General features: G+C 39.9%; 3 protein-coding genes across 3 annotated transcripts; all 3 read right to left on the reverse strand.

Moving 5' to 3' along the window:
• Nucleotides 1-973: 973 nt before the first annotated feature.
• Nucleotides 974-9,543, reverse strand: LOC6045406 (zinc finger protein 184). The gene is made up of 8 exons (XM_038255610.1): nucleotides 8,899-9,543; nucleotides 8,707-8,844; nucleotides 8,591-8,641; nucleotides 8,224-8,505; nucleotides 7,625-8,167; nucleotides 1,648-2,076; nucleotides 1,391-1,579; nucleotides 974-1,324 (listed from the first exon to the last, which is right to left on the reverse strand). Exons 1-8 carry the CDS (start codon nucleotides 9,526-9,528, stop codon nucleotides 1,235-1,237), a joined length of 2,352 nt encoding a protein of 783 aa, XP_038111538.1. The 5' UTR covers nucleotides 9,529-9,543; the 3' UTR covers nucleotides 974-1,234.
• A 2,921-nt stretch (nucleotides 9,544-12,464) lies between these two features.
• LOC6045407 (zinc finger protein 2 homolog) lies at nucleotides 12,465-14,820 on the reverse strand. The gene is made up of 5 exons (XM_038251040.1): nucleotides 14,524-14,820; nucleotides 14,020-14,251; nucleotides 13,634-13,944; nucleotides 13,374-13,577; nucleotides 12,465-13,318 (listed from the first exon to the last, which is right to left on the reverse strand). Exons 1-5 carry the CDS (start codon nucleotides 14,818-14,820, stop codon nucleotides 12,521-12,523), a joined length of 1,842 nt encoding a protein of 613 aa, XP_038106968.1. The 3' UTR covers nucleotides 12,465-12,520.
• Nucleotides 14,821-16,016: 1,196 nt separating this feature from the next.
• LOC6045408 (putative zinc finger protein 840) lies at nucleotides 16,017-17,681 on the reverse strand. The gene is made up of 6 exons (XM_001862751.2): nucleotides 17,634-17,681; nucleotides 17,120-17,363; nucleotides 16,871-17,047; nucleotides 16,592-16,813; nucleotides 16,345-16,533; nucleotides 16,017-16,292 (listed from the first exon to the last, which is right to left on the reverse strand). The coding sequence occupies exons 2-6, from the start codon at nucleotides 17,348-17,350 to the stop codon at nucleotides 16,017-16,019; spliced, it is 1,095 nt and encodes a 364-aa protein (XP_001862786.2). The 5' UTR covers nucleotides 17,351-17,363; nucleotides 17,634-17,681.
• Between the last annotated feature and the right edge of the window lie 702 nt (nucleotides 17,682-18,383).

An 18,383-nucleotide genomic window follows, 5' to 3' on the forward strand; every position in this document is an offset into this window, starting at 1 on the left:
CCAACCAGCGTTGATGAAGAAAGGACTTTGAGCACACAATAACTCACCGATTTATATAAATAAATTCCAAGATCGATCTTGTTTCATAGCTACAGCGCAACTCACTTCTGATTTTCACGATCGCGAATACAGCACACAAACACAACCATCCGCTTGCACTGGTGGAACATAATTCATAGCATAAGAATACTATTTTTTGAATTTTTAAAGGTTTTTGGATTGTTTTATTTTTATTTTTTTTATGTTTAAAATTTTTATTTTTTTGCAATAATTTATTTATTTATTTTTTCAATTTGTTAAATTTTGGATTTTTTTTCTCAATTTATCATTTTTTTTTTCAATTTTTCCAATTTATGATTTTCTTTATAATTTTAAACATTTCATTAATTTTTGAACTTTGAAACTTAAAAAAAAAAATTTTGATGGTTTGAAATTAAAAAGAAATTAATTTGTTTGTTTTTATTTTTTTTACGTTAAAACAAATTAACCTGGTATTTTTTTTAATATTCCTTTTAAAGTTGCTGAACTACCATGGCCGTGAGGTTACGGATTTCGCCTTGTAAGCGGAAGGTGATGGGTTCGATTCCTGTCTGGCTCGGCAAAGTCAGATCCCTTAAAAGAGTAAATCCACTCACTGGGAATACTTACCGGTATAGGGGGATGGCGTCGCTATTTTTAGACCACGTTTTCCACTTTTTCTCATCGAAACCGACTACTTTATCGACTTCATTTTGCTGGGCGAGATAGGACGCCGTCTATTTTTAGACGATGACTCAGCACTTTTCCACTCTTGCGCTTAAAAAAACCAGATGGCAGCACGATGTAACGCCACGTCCCTATGGGATGTGTTTCGACTAGCGACGTGCTGAATTTCCAATCCAGAGGTCGTGAGTTCAATTCTCGTACCGGAATGATGAAGTTTAAAAAATATATATATTTAAAAAATGCTATTATATTCAAAAAATGGTATTAAAAATAACGATCGTAATTACAATCGAATGCAATAATCACCACGTAGGTGTCGCATGTCGTTAGGCCAATTGAATTTCGTTTCAGAATTGCATTGATTGATGCACCACTTTTTTAAGAGGTTAAGGGAAAATCTCCACGGTATCCTCAAGTAAATTTTGCTTGGGAATATTCAACTTTGCATTAACCTTGTATGGAATTCTTGGTAATGCAGTTTATTGCACGGCAATAAACTCCCTGTGAGAGCCCTCCTCCAATGCACCATCTACAGCGTGTTCCGGCTCTGACTTCGGCTGATTTTTTCGCACGCTCTTGTCATCATGTGGCTCTGCAGATATTGCTTCGCGCCAAACGCCTATTTAGATTGGAAAGATTTTCTTGAGTATTGAGGATCATCCGTAATCTTTAAATCAGGCCCTACCTTATCACACTTTTCGCACACGATAGTACGCAACTTAATATTTCTATGACAACTGAGATGAAAGGTGTACTTAGTCTTCTTGATGTACTTCTTACACTGCTCACACTCAAAGGAATCATCCGACGCTTGTGGCTTCAAATTGTGAACAATTCGTCTATGCTGCTGAAGGCCCGGGTTGAAACCATATCGCTGAAGAAACAAGTAAATTTAATTAATTATTTTGATCTTACCGACCTGCTTCAACCACGCCGACGTACCTTGTTACAAACTTCACACTCGTACGCCCCATTCTGGATGTTTTCGTGCATCAGCATGTGCCTCGTGACGGAAGCGTCCGTTGTCGTGTTGATTACAATGCCACAGATGTTGCACTTCCATGATTTGGACGTGGACTCGGCGCCACTGGTGGGCGGTTCGAGCGCTTCATCGTCCGAATCATCCGACAGCATTTCGATGCTAAACTCGGTCGCATATTCTGAACCTAGGTTATCGACCTCGTCGTGATCGGTTTCCATTTTGTTAACGATTTGCTCCGGTTTCGGCGGTTCCCGCTCATACTCAGCCATTGGGAGGATCTCGTGAGCAGTGTGACTTTCTTCGATAGGTACTTCCTCCTTGACGTAAGAACCCGCCACTTCTCGAATGATGGGTAGATCGGAGGGATGGTCAGATTCTTGGTTGGCCGGCTAGAAAGTTTAAATTTTTTGTCAGTTTACGAAATCCTGTTTAGTAAAGATGTTGAAGGTACCGTCAACAGGGGTGACATTGTATCCGGGGGATGAGATTGGGTCATACAAAATTGCAGCAATTTGTATGACCCAATCTCACCCCCCAAACCCAATGTCACCCCTGATGACGGTATGGAATCTAAATCAATTGATGGCGAATGGCGGTGAAGATATATTGAAAAAATACATTTGATAATTGACAGTCATCAATTCAAATTTGACTAAAATGGGGTCCTAGAATTCAAAAATGATGTTATAAGTAAGAATATAGAAAAATTAAAAAAAAAAGCTTTGTTCGTCGTTCCATTATTCAAAGTCCCATAAAAACCTTCGGATAATCTAGTCTAGAGCAGGGCTGGTATTTTCTCGTTTCCTCGCCGATGGCGAGGGCTATTAGATGTCGTCCCTCGCTCAAATCATCAAATTTTCGGCGTTCTCCCAAAACTGCATCAAGAGAGCGAAGCGAAAACGACGCCGATAAAATAGCGAGCAACGAACAAACCGATGCGTAAGACGGAAAAAAATCTCTCACACAGCCAGTCCCCTCGCTCAAAAAGCAAGAGAAAGAGCAATCGTAAAGTTCTCTCGCCCGTAAGCCCTGTAGAAATTGCGTTCATTTGTGTGCGTGAGCAATTTCGTGTGCGTGTCTCTCCGGTTGGAACGATAGTTCCATCGGAGCCAGCGATAGTATATTTCTTGTCGATGTGATGGGCTTTCGGCATTCGCGATAGCAAGCCGACCATCACTCGGTTGCGAAAGAGAAGAGAAATGTTAAGAGACGAGGAACGCATCGATATATGCATCAATGATAGTGCGATGGTGATGGTTTACCCACCCTGGTCTAGAGTGTAAACATATTGCGATCTACGAACGAACATGCAGAAGAACAGCATATAAAAATCCAAAATCATGCAAATTTTCAAAAAAAATCGAAATTAAAAATAATAATAATTTTGACTCTAAAAATTTTAAGTTTATAAAAATAAAAAAAAATCCTAATATTAGAACACAAGCTTTAAAAAACCAAAAAAATCAAGAAAATTATTAATTTTAATAATTTTGAGAATTTTAAAATTTTCAAATTTATAAAAAAAAATGTAAATCTCTCTCTAAATTTTAAAATCAACAAATTTTAAAACCTGTTTTATTTAAAAAAAACTTAAATATAAAAAAAATAATATCATACAAGTTCTCTAAAATTTTACTTTTTCTAAATCATAAAATTTGTCAAAACCAAAAAAAAAAAAACATTTTAAAAATTTTGATTTTTTTTTATTTTAAAATTTATAAAAATATAAAAAAACCTGCTAAATTTTAAAACGTGTTATTTAAAAAAAACAACACATAAAAAAACCCAAAATCATGCAAATTTTCAAAAAAAATTAAAAACAGAAAATATATAATTTTGACTCTTACAATTTTTAAGTTTATAAAAAATTCGCAATTCGCAATTTTCAGTGTAAGAACGGGCCTTGACCGATCTTATGCACTAGGTTCCCGACGAACACGCACTGCCCTTACACCTACATCTCACCCTTGCTCTGAGTCAGTACGAGCAGCACGCTAGAACACGCTTTGAGTGTTCGTGCCAGGCATGCACACCTTCTTTTCCGGTTACGCATTTTAACTCGGCCGGGGGTGGTACATTAAGTAGGGTTTGATGTAAGTATAAGCGCCTAACCATTTATAGTGTGCCTATCAACTTTCATTAAAGCAAAAACTGTTTTATTTTTAGTTTGAATTCAAAAACTAGTTGTTATTTTACTGTGTATTGTTTTCTCCTGAAATCTTCCCTATTGTTGAGTCTGTTTATCTGTTGCTATTTCTATTGTCGCGGTGTTTTGTTACAATTTTTGGTCCTAAGCATGTTATAAAAGTTTACGAAAATGCAATAGTGATATTTGTGTTAATCCTTTAACCATTCCATAAATTGAGTAAGGGCTCAAACCTCACTTGTTTGAAAAAAGGGTGAAGATTGAAAACATTAGACAGTAAAAGAAAATTTATTTTATATAAATCAAGTATCACATTGTCGCGCCCCTTTCTTTTAGCCGTCTCGACTCTGACCCGCAGTGGTCAAAGGTTTACCACAGACAAACAGACGTAAATCTCTTTTTAATTCCATCAATCAGGAATATAACGGCTGATTTGAATTTAAACTTAGTTCTCGAATTATCCACCAGAATAGGATGGCGCTGCAATCAAGGCACACTTTCAAATGACGTTTAAGCTAGCGCGCCAAAAGTTTTGTTTTTTTTTTCTGCTGCTACTTGAGTGTGAGGATGGACCAGTTTGGAGAAGATTGGTCGGTGGAATTTTTGGATCCGGACCCGCCTCCGGGTGTGGATTCCGCTGAATGGTCTGTTGAGCATTTAGATAATCCTCAATCCTTCCCGGCCGAACCGTTAGAAGAAGAGACGCCGGATTGGTTTGAAAGTTTTATCACAAAATACGAGCTACAGGATGAAGATATGCCGGATGCGAACTGCGGAAGTCTACTGCTAGACCGACACGAGCCACTGGACGAAGAAATGCCGGAAGCTATTTGTAACGATTCCGGTGTTCTGAACATCGGAAGATTCTTAGGCAATTCCAACAACGAGACGCCGTCCCATTCAGCTGATTTTGTTATTTCATCCGTCGGCGTTGGTAAATTTCAACTAGATCTTGAATGAATGCAATTAGAAACTGAATTTGGTCTACATTATAGATGGTGTACCCCAACTTGACCAGGTGAATGGGTTAGGCAATGCAGTGTCCACCGGAATCGCCTCGCCAACCTCGAGCACGCAAGAGACCGCGAGAATCTTGACTCCGTCGTGGTTCTCAAATCCGGCCTTCGTGAATGACGCGGTGTCCAGCGATGGCGATTGCGCTTACCACGATTTCAGCAACTCGGTATTGACAACCCGGCCGACCTCGAGAATGTTGACTCCGTCGTGGCCCTCAAATCCGTCCCTCATGGATGAACGGTTGTCCAGCGATGGCAATTGCGCGACCCGGCCGGCTTCGAGCACGAGTCTACCAAACAGCGTTCCTCGTGAAGAGTCGATCGTTTACAGCATCGTATGGCCATCCCCGCAATCTCCGAACCGTGTTGATATCATCAAACGAGACCACGCGGAGCCACCTCGTGACCCCACTCTTTATGATGACTTCGGCCCAATAAACTACAAACAATTGTACAACATGAAAAGCCGCCACAATCGTGAATTGCAGCGGAATGTTAAACATCTAAAGGGCTCATTACGATATGAAAAACTCAAAAGTGCAAGTCGTTTACGGTCACTTAAAACTAAGCAGCAGGCTGTGCTTTTTCACGTTCAACGCCAAATCGCCGATGTTGGTCTCCAGGAAAGCTGGATGGCAGAAACTGGCCACTGGTAAGGTTGAAGATGTAGGTATAGACCGTCGACAACAAGGTCAACCTGGTCTCATACGATTATTTGGTTGCTTGCAAGTGGACTAAATTGCTTGCCGAGAAGGTAGCTTAACCTCACGCCAAGAAATTTATTATTTAAACCCATGGCCAATTTGTGGGCATTGTTCACAAACAGCGCAGTAATACCCAAACCACCCTCAAACTGGTGCATCTTTCCATCAACCTCTGCAGCCTACACGAATGTTTCCTCGACAAGATTTACCTAGTGCATGGCCGCAATCGGACGCAGACGTGGACCGTCTGCGTGAGTTAAGAATTTGAACTTCTTGCATTCTTCTCACATGTTGGTAAACAAATGTAAATGTTAGTAAACAAATCTCCCTCCTCTCACTACAACACGAGTGACCGCGTTCACTCACACACTTACCAATTCTCATATACAGTGATGCTTAATGCTAGTATTGGCCACCAGATCGAGCTACTAGCTAACCTTTTTCCATTTTTTTTGTGATTGATGGATTTTCGTTAAATTTGATCAATGTTTTACGTCTGTTTGTCTGTGGGTTTACGATCCGTTTCCACAGGCCACCAGCTAGGTCATCATGAAAACCAAGCCAACGTGGAGGTAAGAAAATAGGACACTCGCAAGGAACCAGAGCTATACTGTTCTGATCAAGATAATTCGGATGATCTAACAGAACTACGGATGTAGTTAGTTACGCTCCTTCCAGGATGTTCCTTACGTGGACGTCAACCGAAGAGCACGTAACAAGGTCAGTGCCATTGTATGCTCTTAGGTATCAATCCCAAATTTTAAAACTTGTTATTTAAAAAAAACCAATACATAAAAAAACCCAAAATCATGCAGATTTTCAAAAAATTAAAAAATATATAATTTTGACTCTTAAAATTTTTAAGTTTATAAAAATTTAAAAAAAAAATCCTAATCTTAGAACACAAGCTTTAAAAAACAAAAAAAAAAAGATCAAAAAAATATTTTTTTTTATAATTTTGAGGCTTTTCAAATTTTCAAATTTATAAAAAAAAATGTAAAGCTCTCTCTAAATTTTGAAATCAACAAATTTTAAAACCTGTTTTATTTAAAAAAAAAAAAACTTGAATATAAAATAAATAATAGTTCTCTAAAATTTTACTTTTTCTTAATTTTAAAATTTGTCAAAACAAAAAAAAATATTTTAAAATTTTGTTTTATTTTTTATTTTAAAATTTATAAAAAATTAAAAAACCTCCTAAATTTTAAAACTTGTTATTAAAAAAAACCAACACATAAAAAACCCAAAATCATGCAAATTAAAAAAATAAAAATATATAATTTTGACTCTTAAAACTTTTATTTTTATAAAAAATTAAAAAGAGATCCTAATTTTAGAACACAAACTTTGAGACCCAAAAAGAACGTTTTGAAATATCACAAATTTGTAACAAGTTAAAACTTTGGAAATTTTACTTCAAAATGTTTTAAAACATTCAAAATTTTAAACAATTTGATTTCTTTAAATTTGACTTTTAACACAAAAATATATTTTAGAAGGTTAAAATTAGATTATTATTTTCCAAATTTAAAGCAATTTTATTTTTAAATTCAAATGTTTTTTTAATTTTCCCAAATTTTAAAACTAAATTTAATATTTCTCGGATAAGTTTTCAAAAAGACGTAAGAGCCATTGGTTAACAAAGCCCTTTTGCAACCGCACTCGGCCTACTTACGAAAAAACAATTTTAAAAATATTTGAGATTGTTCATCTAATTTTTTAAGGTATAGGGAAAATTTCATATTTTTTTAAAAATTCACAAAGTTAAAATGGTTGAACTTTGCAATTTCTTTAATTTTTGAAATGTTTATGCTTCGAACATAGATGATGATAGATTGAAAAATTAAGATCTCTTCATAAATTTCAATCGACCAAGACTAAAGGCTAGTCTGCAGATCGGAAGGAAAGGGGTCAAGAAACAGCTTTACGAACAGCAGAACAAAGGAGAGGGAGTGATTTCTTGGGGCTTTTCTTCACCCTCTCTGACTTGCTTGCGCTGCCGCTGCTTCCCATTTGAAATTTTTCTTGACCGGTTTCTTCCGAAGTGCATACCTTACATAAAGAAACAAACCTCTCCAGGTGCTCCTTCGTCCCGATGTCCCTGCTGCAGATGGATTTCGTAGCTCTCCTGCGACGAAAACAGAACCGTCGTGGCGCCTGATGACTCTGCTTTCCCAACCGAGTTGGACTTTCTTTGCGCTTTCGGCCAGCCCTCGGTGTGAGTCTGCGCGTGCTGGAAGTAGTTCGATCGCGAGACGAACACGTTGTCACAGACGGGGCACTTGAAGAAGGGTTTTCCGCCTGTGTCGATCGTGAGCGGGGGCGTCATCTTCTCACAAGCCTTTTGCCACTCCGATTGTTTTTCGTACCGGAGCATGTGTCTCAGCAGTTCGAATTTGGTTCCGAATGCGTGGTCACAATTAACGCACTTGAATTTACCACTGTCAACGTTTGCGTGCTTCTTCATGTGCATCCCGAATTTATAATCGTTCTCGAATGTTCGTCCACATCTGGAGCATTTTAGGCGACCGTCAGCGTTGTCAGACTTTTCGTACAACTGGTCGTTATGACGCTTTTCCAAGTGTTGCGCCAGTTCAGTTTCGTTCCGGAGTGTCTTGGAAAGAAGAATAGTTTTAGGTACTCTTTTCTTTCTCAAACTCTCAAACTTACCCTTGGACAAAACTCGCACTCCATTTGCTGCTTTTGTCTCTGCTTCGCAAGTATTTGCTCCAACTTGTGATAAACGTTTACCGGGGCGTTTCCGTCGGACCGCCCTTTTTCGTGCGTTGCTTCGTGCTGCTCTAAACGATCTTCCCGGCCAAAGCCCTTCCCACAAAACTTGCACCAGGACCAAAATTTCTTCTTTCCGGTAAAGGATGGAGACGGCAACGGAACCTTCCGCTGCTCGTGAATCTTCTGATGCGCTCGCAGGCGTGGTTGGGACTTGAATGGCTGGAAAATAAATATTTTTAGCCAATCAAAAAATTAAAAATTAAATTTGGCAGTATTTGCACTCATAGAATGTCTTCTTGTTTACGTTTGAGTGAGACAATTGATGGAGTTCCAGCTCTTGTTGGGATGCTAATGCCTTGAACGATAACAGAAATAACTTAAAATTATCTCATTTACAGAACACCAATGATTTTTACTAACTTTATCGCACTTTGTGCATTTGAATTTCTCTTTCGCTCGGATAACGTGCCGTCTGTAATGGCGCTTCAAAGACAACGTCGTACTAAACTCTTTACTGCACACCGGACATTTCGTTGCCTCTTTTCCAAGTCTCGGTACCTGTTGGGAAGAATAATTGTGACCCACTTCGAATCAAACCAATTTTTAACTCACATCGGCATGCGAAGAGTCGGAGTAACCGTCCTCATCGAGCTGGACCATGTCATCAGGTACGTAATCCGAATCGTTGACATTATCGTCCTGTTCCAGTTCGGATTCCGCTGGGGACGGAGGGTCGCCAACATCGGGTTGCTGCTGTTCGTCCGCAGAATCATCCGACAGGATCTCAATACAAAATTCCGATGCTTCTTGTTTTACTTCCAGGTCTTGCTTAAGAATCGTATCATTGTCAACCGGATCCAATCGGCCAACCGTCAACCTCTCTATAACTTCCTCCGAGTGCCCCTTCACCCGTGACTCCTCCGTCCGCTGGTACGCCACCAACTCATCCACTAGCACACCCCCCTTAAACCAAAACAGTCGTAGCTTCTCCTCCTGCCGGCGGAACTCTTCGGCGACGCTGAACGCTAGCTCAAGCTTCACGAGGCACCGCTCGCAAATGACCCGCGGCAGCTGTTCCTGCAAGTTGAGCATCGTGCCGGTTACCTTGTACAACATCTCCGGAACCATTACGCCGGAGAGCGGGACCGCCAGCGGACGGAGCGAAGGCTTTCGCAGCATACAAATGCGGCAAAAGTCATCCAGCTGGGGAGGTTTCACCCGGGTAGGTGGTGGATTTTCCATCACCCGTGATGAGTATTTTTGTAATTTATTTCAAAACGCTTCAAACTACAGAAACATAAAAAATTAGCTTTTCCCGGCAAACTTCGTCCTGCCCTTTTTTAGTTTGTTGACGTTTTTAGCTCTTTTGCTTATTCAGCCACCTGTGATCAAAATTTGATTTTACGCAACTTTTCCCATACAATCTGCAGATTTTCCGGAATCGGTTCCAGAGTGGCCAAAGTTGTCACTATTTGGCGTAAGAACCTTCCTTGGACTTACACGAACCCAACCCAATAAAGAGCACCTCGATCCGACGCTCCGTTCGAACAAAAACGTCGAAATTTTTTATATTTATAGAAGAAGATAATCAAATTCACAAGCCGCTGAGCAAGGATTGTTTGTTTATAAATTTCGCTTTCTCGCATTTTTTGACAGTTCAAGTTCAAAACAACAAAGATTACACGTTTAAGGAGGTTTTGTTAAGTTTTGGTTAAAATCTAAAAAAAGAAAGTCGATCTCAAATATTAACATGTTTTTGGTTTTGCGTGTAGCGAATTCGATGCATCAGTGCTGGCAGATTGCGTGTTTCGAAACAAAACAATTGTGTGGCGTATGACTACGTTAATGAATTTTTAACATTTTTTAATTAGATTTGATTTGATTTGATGAGATAACCAACAGGGCCACAAGGATGACCTATGTAGCGGTTGCCTAGAATTACAGTGGCTCAGACTTAAAGAGTGCATCTTCAAATTACTGCCGTATGAAGGGCCAAAAGGGGGTGGTTGGACGCGAACAAGCAAAATCACTCACGGTGTCCTCAGGGGAAGAGAAACTCCTTCCGACAGTAACCTCCAATAACTCCGAAAAAAGTCTGACAAAGCTGAAAAACAGGGCTCGCACCCTGTTGGGGGCCTAAAAGGGCGCGGCAGACAGCTGGAGACTGACAGAGGTCAATAGACTTAGTAATTGTACAATCCTTAAGAATTGTACAATTAATAAACTATTTTCCCTTGTGACGTAGTTTTGGTCTTCCACTATCCACATCCAGTCTCCGCCATTACAGCATACCGTCCACTGCCCTGATGCTCCCTCCCCAATCCCCGGCTTTGGTTCTAACTACTATTTAAAAGGAAAATCATAGATGAGGAAAGGTCAATGCGGATGGAGAGCAAATCGAGCTCAGTATCCCCTCACAAAGACTGGTAGTAAGTGTGAAAAAACAATGAAAAATAAGAAGAAAGACAAGAAGAAAAAAGGAAAAGATAGTGTGTCAATGCGGATGGATCGATGTTCCCCTCACAAGGACATAAAAGAAACAGAAGTTAGGGAGAGAAAAAGAAGAACAGAAAATCAGTAAAAAGAAATAGTAAATGCGAATGGAGAGCAAATTGCAATCTCCACTCACAAAGATATAGAAAAATATTCAACAATTCATTTGAAATGATAGAAATATTGTCTTAAATGGAATGCGTGTATGTCAGTGTAAATAAAAGAATATTCTGATATTCAAAATGGAAAGATCTCACCAAATCAGGAATCTTTGACTTCAGCCCATTTGATCGTCTCGTGTCACATGTCGTCACATTTTGCCAGAATCTTCAAATGTTCAAGGTTGAAATATCCAATTCCATCTGCAGTTCCTGCAGCTCATCTGGTTCGTACTGCACGATCGACTGCATGCATCACCCGTTAGATGGTCATCACTCGGCAATTTCTTCTGCTGCTAGGATTTGTGGCGATTATGCAAACGGGAAGCAGTTCTTGGAAGCGAACTGCTGAAACCATTCCTCAAACAAATGCAGCTGTTCACTGAATTCGGGCTGCACCAGGCTAGAACCACAAAATGCCTTCGCCGATGGTCACTGTTTTTAGTTGTCTCTTCCTTCCCGCTAACGACAAACCGTGAAAGTTTTTTTTTTCAATTTCACCAAAACTACCAGTTATTCTCTTCTGCCACTACCGGTATCGATGGCCAACGGATCCTGAATTCCTGTAAATTCACTCACAATGTCGAAAAAAAAAAAATTGAAATTGAAGGAAAAAAACATGACGCAGCAAAAATTTTCCACGCCCGCGCGCCCCGATTACTACGATCATCCATTTTTAACATTTTTTAATTAGACATGTGAAATCAAGAATTCGATAGCAGCACAATAATATTTATTCTAGAAATCCTCAAAATGTTTCAGTTTTTTTACCTGGGGAGGGCGAATTAGTCGTCCAATCTTTGTCAATTCTCAGATGTATAGGACCTTCATGAAATTTTGAAAAACTTTTCCAAAGACACCATATTCTTAGGATTTTTTGCTGAGAAGTTATTAGCTTCCGAAAAGGACCGTATTTGCACAGACGGCTCTAAGGGGCTACCTAGAAACAATGATTTTTAAATGCACGTGCGTGCGCGCTTGCCTGCCCAGTTAACTCAATCCGAATTTTGAAACGGAATCTAATTAGAATCGTATACAAATTCCGTTTCAAACGCAACTACCGGTTCCGTGTTCGAACCGGTTGTTGCGTTTGAAACGGAATTTGTATACGATTCTAATTAGATTCCGTTTCAGAATCCGGATTGATTTGACTGGGTGCCTGCCTGGCAGTGCGCCTGTTATGTTGCTGCGCAGAAATGGTCATTTTCGGAAGCTAATAACTTTTCAGCAAAAAAAAAAATCCTGAAAATATGGTGTCTTGGAGAAAGTTTTTCAAAAATTCATGAAGGGGCTACATCTAAGAATTGATAAATATTGGATGACTATTGCGCCCTCCTCAGCTAAAAAAAACTGAAACAGTGACTTTTCTCGATACATTTTTCCCGTGGTCAGAATGAGCTCAAATTTGGAATTTAGCCTAGTGATGGGTCAATCTTTGATATCAGAGGGTAGCCCCGAGAAATCCCGGATTTGGACCACCCTAGTGGATATCTATTCTTTTTTCGGATGCAGCAAAATATCCAATAATCTTTTTAACATCTTGAAGCCAATTTTAATTCACTTTCGGCCCAGCTCCCAAACCCTCACACACCCGACACCAACAACGCTCCCGAGAGATCATCCGAATCACCGTCCGCGCTAGTCTCCCTCCCCTTCCCCACATGACTCCGTTCGTGATTCACCAAGTTTCGCCGCGACCCGAACACCTTGCTGCACGTTTGGCACCGAAACGTGCCGTTCCGCTTATGTTCGTGAACCCGCTTCCTATGTGTTAGGAGACTCTTCCGGTTCGGTAACCATTTGCCACAGTCCGTACAGACGTGATTCGTCTGCTCGGCGGCGTCATCCGGTGGATTCTTCTTTTTGGTGGACCGCCTTTCCGTTTGCTGAGGGTCGTGCGTCTGTTCGTGTGCCAACAGGTTGGATCGTGAGCCGAAAATTTTCTGGCACGTTTGGCACTGGTACTTTCCCTTGGACTTGTTCTCGTGAACGCGCTTGAGGTGCGTTATGACGCTTTTGCGGGTGGGAAAGCCGCCCTTGCCGCACTCCGAGCAAACCAGGTTCAGCGGCTCTTCCGGCGGTTTCTCCTGTCTAGCTGTTGGTGCTCGTTGTTCCCGTGGGGCGTGGGTCAGCTCGTGTGTCGCTAGGTGTGACTTGGAGCCAAAAGCGTTGTGGCAGGTTCCGCACTGAAATACGCCTTGCCGTTTATTTTCGTGGATCCGCTTGATGTGCGTGTTGAGATACGTTTTTTTGAAGAACGATTTGTCGCATTCAGCGCAAGTATAAGGTTTTCGCTCGTCGTGCAGTTGCACTACATTGCTGGGCGGTGCACAAGCTGTACGCAGGTGGTGGGCAGCTAAGCCGGCTTTATTTGAAAATACCTGGTGAAACAATTGATTAAAGCTTTGGCAATGAAAAAGTTTTAATATAAAGTACCTTACTACACTCGTTACATTTATATCTCTCCGTTGTGAGATACTTGTGATATCGCAGGTGAGTTGTCAACCCGTCCTTATAGACGGATTTGTTGCACACGGGACAATCAACAGCTTCCCTTGATGAATTGAGATCTCTTTTCTTCTGACTCTTGTTATGCACACTTTTAACGTGTCTGCACAGCGATCTTTGCTCTGCAAACAACTAAAAGAGACGATTTTTTAAATTGCGTCAAGCTGAAATAAACTGGCGAACCTTACCTTTTGGCATACATCGCACCTGTACTTGGCATTTTTTATGGCATCATGCATCCGCTGGTGTTTGCGGAAATAGTCCACGACCGGAAACTTCTTGCCACACTCTTCACACTCCCAATCCGATGCCCCTGCCTTCTTTTCAACCCTAACCTTATTTTTTGCTTTCTGATGTCGCAAAACGTGCTTTTCGTACAAAATTCGCGAGTAATATGACCTCTTGCACTCACCACAGATGAACTTAGCACGTTCTTCCGACACTTTTCGGCGGTTCCCCGCTCGGTGTGCCGCGTCAAGCTTGCTCGCGATGCAAACGCCTTAAAAAATAGAAAAACTAACTTCCGAGTACCACATCACCTTCCCTTTTAAATTTACCATTTCGCAGCGCTCACACTTGTAGATGCCTTGGGCGATAATGTGCTGCATTTGGTGCTTCCGCAGGTGTATGCGGTACTCTTTCCAGGACGTGAACGTCGCGTCACATTTGTGACAGGTGAAGAATTGCTCCTTTGCAGTCTTTTGCAGCGGTTGTTTGGTCTGAGCTGGTTCTCGTGCTGATTTTTTCACTATCAGTTGCTTTCGCCAGCGCTGGTGCAGCACAAAGTTCACGTGCGATTCGAAGCCCTTGAAGTATTTTAGGTGTTGATTTATTGCTGATTATTATCAAAATTCTGTACATTTTTAAGCTGGTATTTTTAATCAGTAATATTTTTGTTAACAAATCTTTAGCCAGAAAAATGCCCAAAAAACGTAGTCCTACGTCAAATTCTGATTTTGCATAAAACCAGTGTTGCCAAACTGCCTTTTCTTATAAACAATATTATTGTTTCCTCACCAATTTTTCAAAAAGACCTTTTTTATCCTACAACATTTAAAATTCGATCAAAATTGCGTACCTCTCCGGCCGAATCCTGATCATCGCTGGACGATTCGGAACATTCTTCCTCTTCGAACAGCTCATCGTCTGCTATGTCCAGTTCTTCCTTTTGCACTGTTTCGAACTGGAACGAGCACGACGTATCCTCGGATATCACCGTTTCCGGTTCCAGCTTAATCTGCCGGGAAACGCTCTCGTTCGATGTGTCGTCGTCCTTGTGCGGTTCCTCCTTTACGGTAACGCCTTCGCAGGGCACGGGAGAGCAACGTTCCGGAACTGGTTCCAAATTTGATGACTGCAAAGGTTCGGGTTCCATTTCTTGTGAAGAAATTTGAAACTAAATTAAATTTATCAAATCGATCCACATTTGGATACCGGACCAAGTCGTTTGTTTGTAAACAAATGTAAAAGAAACAGTTACTGTGCTTTTGACAGATTGCGACTAGGGATGTCAGGGATGTCAAAAAAAATTGTTACAATACACGTTTAACTGGAAATACTCAAAGAAATTAAACGAATAAAAAGTTAAGCGCAACTTCATTTCAACGTACACAAAAAAGTAAACAACCCGTAGCAAGATCGTCTGAGCTAGAAATCTCTCTTAATGCAGTATATTTTATTAGAAATTCTAGGAATATTACCTTTAATTTAATACAATTAAGCAGGAACCGATTGAAATGGAGGATAGTTCTGTCATCAGCAGTGAAATTGCTGTTAAAATAAAACCAATCGCCCAGTATGAAGGAGCTAATAGACTATGGCAACCAAACTTGTTTGCGAGTTTGGCAAACTGTCATACACACAAAAAGTGCAAGTTTGTTTGTCATAGTCTAATAGGTCCTTGAGTTTGAAAACCTCAGCGTTCAACGACGAAGTAATTCCAAAAAAATAGAACCAAATTTTAATATTTTGGATATTTTTGCCAAATTTGCCTCAAATCGTATCCGAGTAGAAGAGCCTTAAACGATCACGGAAGGGCGCACAATCCGGCCACAATCGAGTGTTACATTTGTCACAAGGTTTATTCAACAAAATCAGTTAAAATTGTAACTGATCATTAGGGGAACAGCATCTAATTCCAGCGTGCCTCTAATGTTGGCAGGTCAGAACTTTGACATGCAATTAAAGCTAATTAAAAGCGTTTTCAACTGAAATCGAGTGATAAATAGCTCAATAAGAAGTGAGCAAGCAAGTTTCTACCAAAAGTTTTGCAAAATTAGTTGTTTAAATAGTGAAAATCAGCAAACTGGTTGGAATTAGGAGCGAGTGCTTAACCTGTCGAACCTACGAGAATTTCCCCTAATTTATAAATTCAGCTTTCTAAGGAGAAAAGTTTGCTGGTCAAACATGTCATAATAGTCCACGAGAGTCCCCATAAATCGGCGGTTAAAACTAAGGACCGGTATTGTCGGGAATGTGACAAACTAAGAGCTGATCCACAAAATTTGTGAAAAGCAACAGATGGAAGCAGTTCGTTGAGTGGAGAAAATTAAATTTTAAAGTTTATTTTTTCTAAGGCTTACGGTACAAAATATGCCCTCTGAAGGCATGAGAAGGATGATCACGGATAAACTTAATTACATTCCTCGCATGGTTGGGCCATTTCCGCAAGCAGTTCTTCACCTCATCCAGAGAACTCGACCCATCTTCGAGCTCTTCCTTTACAAGAGTTTCCGACTGGCTGGTTGGCTCGTCCTGCCTTGCATCATTTGATCCACCCAAATCCGGACTCGACACCTTGTGCACGAGTCGCAGATGTCGTGTCAGATCGCAATTAACTGGAAAAGACTGCAAACCAATTGTTGGAAAAGAATTTTTCAAACCACAAATCTCTACTCACTTTTGGACAGTGACTGCAGTGAAAGTTTGGTGGCCTGTGCCGCTTCAGATGCTTGGTGAATTGTACTTTCGCTTGGAACACCTTATCACAGACAGTGCAGTGAAACTCGACGTCCTTCTTCGGCTCTACCATCTTCTTGTGAGGAGCACTTTTCTTGTGGAGAACCAAGGCGAAGTGATTGCTGAAGGACTGAAAATAAAAATGCAATCAGCACCATTCTAACTTACACACACACAAACACACATACTTTCCCACAAGGAATACACTTAAAACGTCCTTCTTCGACGCTTTTGTGCTTCCTCTTATGATTGTCACAATTCTGTCTCGTTTTGAAGGTTTGGTTGCATTGCTCACAGTAACGGGTAGGATCTATCTCACTCTGGTTAACGCGCTCCACCTTCACGGTTGGTGTTTGAATGTTATGATTTAGTTTAAGGTGCCGCGTCAAGTTACAATTTTCTGGAAAAGTCTGCAAGTAAATGTTTGATAAATTGAGAAATTAAAATATTTATTTTATTCTTTTCACCTTGGGACAAAGATGGCACTTGAAGGTGTGCGGTCTGTGCCGCCTCAAATGCTTGTTGTAGATCGTTCTCATTTCAAACACTTTTCCACAAAATTCACAGTGAAACTCTTTCTGCTGATTGGACTCATATTTGTGAGCTTTGATGTGTCTTGCAAGCTCATAAGTATGTTCAAATGCCTGTGAAAAGAAAAACATCAAAAAGTATTTAAAACTTATGATTCTTTGGAATGTATTCTGGGAATAACTTACTTCATGACAAATGTTGCAAGCAAATAGGGGAACCTTACTCTCCGCTGGGGTCAAATCTTTAACCGTTTCTTCCTCTTGTTCTTCCGGCAGATCCAGCTCATCCTTAATGATCAACTCCTCGTGGACAATCGAATGTTGACCTTCGTCATGTACATCCAGCTCATCCTCAATGATTAACTCTTCCTTTACAACAATCTCATAACATGAGCTAGTTGCAGCCTGTTCAGCCATCGTTTTTTGTTTCCTATTTTAGAGAAAAATCAAGTTAATTAAATTTATATAAATTTTTACAGAAAATCAAGCTTTCCAAACACATAATTTTATTTCAAGATATCTTATTGTACAACTACTTTCAGCTAGTCTGATTCCAGTTAAGTAAATATCGTCAAATTCGCAAGTGCCACGGTGGTCTCCTAACCCATACTAAATTGACAATAACTACATTATTCAAAGGCATTGTGGTTATGTGTTTAACTACTTTGGCTTTTTTTAATAAAAGCTATATTAAACTTACTTTTTAAAATTAAAGTCCGAATCAATGCTACTCCTAGCCTTTATTTCCAGGATTGTTTTGTTTACCTTTCTGACAGATCGGCACTGGCTGCGTACATGCTCATACAACATGGCATACTAACCAAAAATCATGATTTTCTGAGTTCATCCTACTTTACAAACGAATTTTTCACTTCAACCCATGTAACCATTTTTATGTTTGTAGTACCTGAACTCAAAAAATCGTATGAAAAAGTGGGATATCAAACTCAGAAAATCATGATTTTTCGTTAAGGTGTAGCCAATTTATCAGTACACACTTATCCATAATTACTCAGATTCAGATACTCAGAAATTAGTTTGAGAGACATATTTCGATGCCAACATTTCAAAAGCATCATGTACAAACCATCCATTTTGAGAAAAACGCATTTCTTGACATTTTTTGATTAGGTCCTATAAACAAATGTAAACATTGAGTGTATCCCTTTCACACCATACGTCAATGCCCATCGGAGTAAGCGGGATACACTCAATGTTTACATTTGTTTATAGGACCTAATCAAAAAGTCTAGATTTGAATGTCAGGCATCATTTTTCAATTCCCATTTTAATATAAAATCAAAAGAAGAAGTTCTAATGATAACAAACGATTAAAAACGTTGCTTTTATTGATACTTGATCATCCATATTCAATAAAACATTATTTCCGTCATTATATTTGAGAAAAACAAACATAAAGTCTTTGGAAATCACCAACGTCGATATCACC

This window comes from Culex quinquefasciatus, chromosome 2 (genome assembly GCF_015732765.1).
Source record: "Culex quinquefasciatus strain JHB chromosome 2, VPISU_Cqui_1.0_pri_paternal, whole genome shotgun sequence".
Classification (NCBI taxonomy): Eukaryota; Metazoa; Arthropoda; class Insecta; order Diptera; family Culicidae; genus Culex; species Culex quinquefasciatus.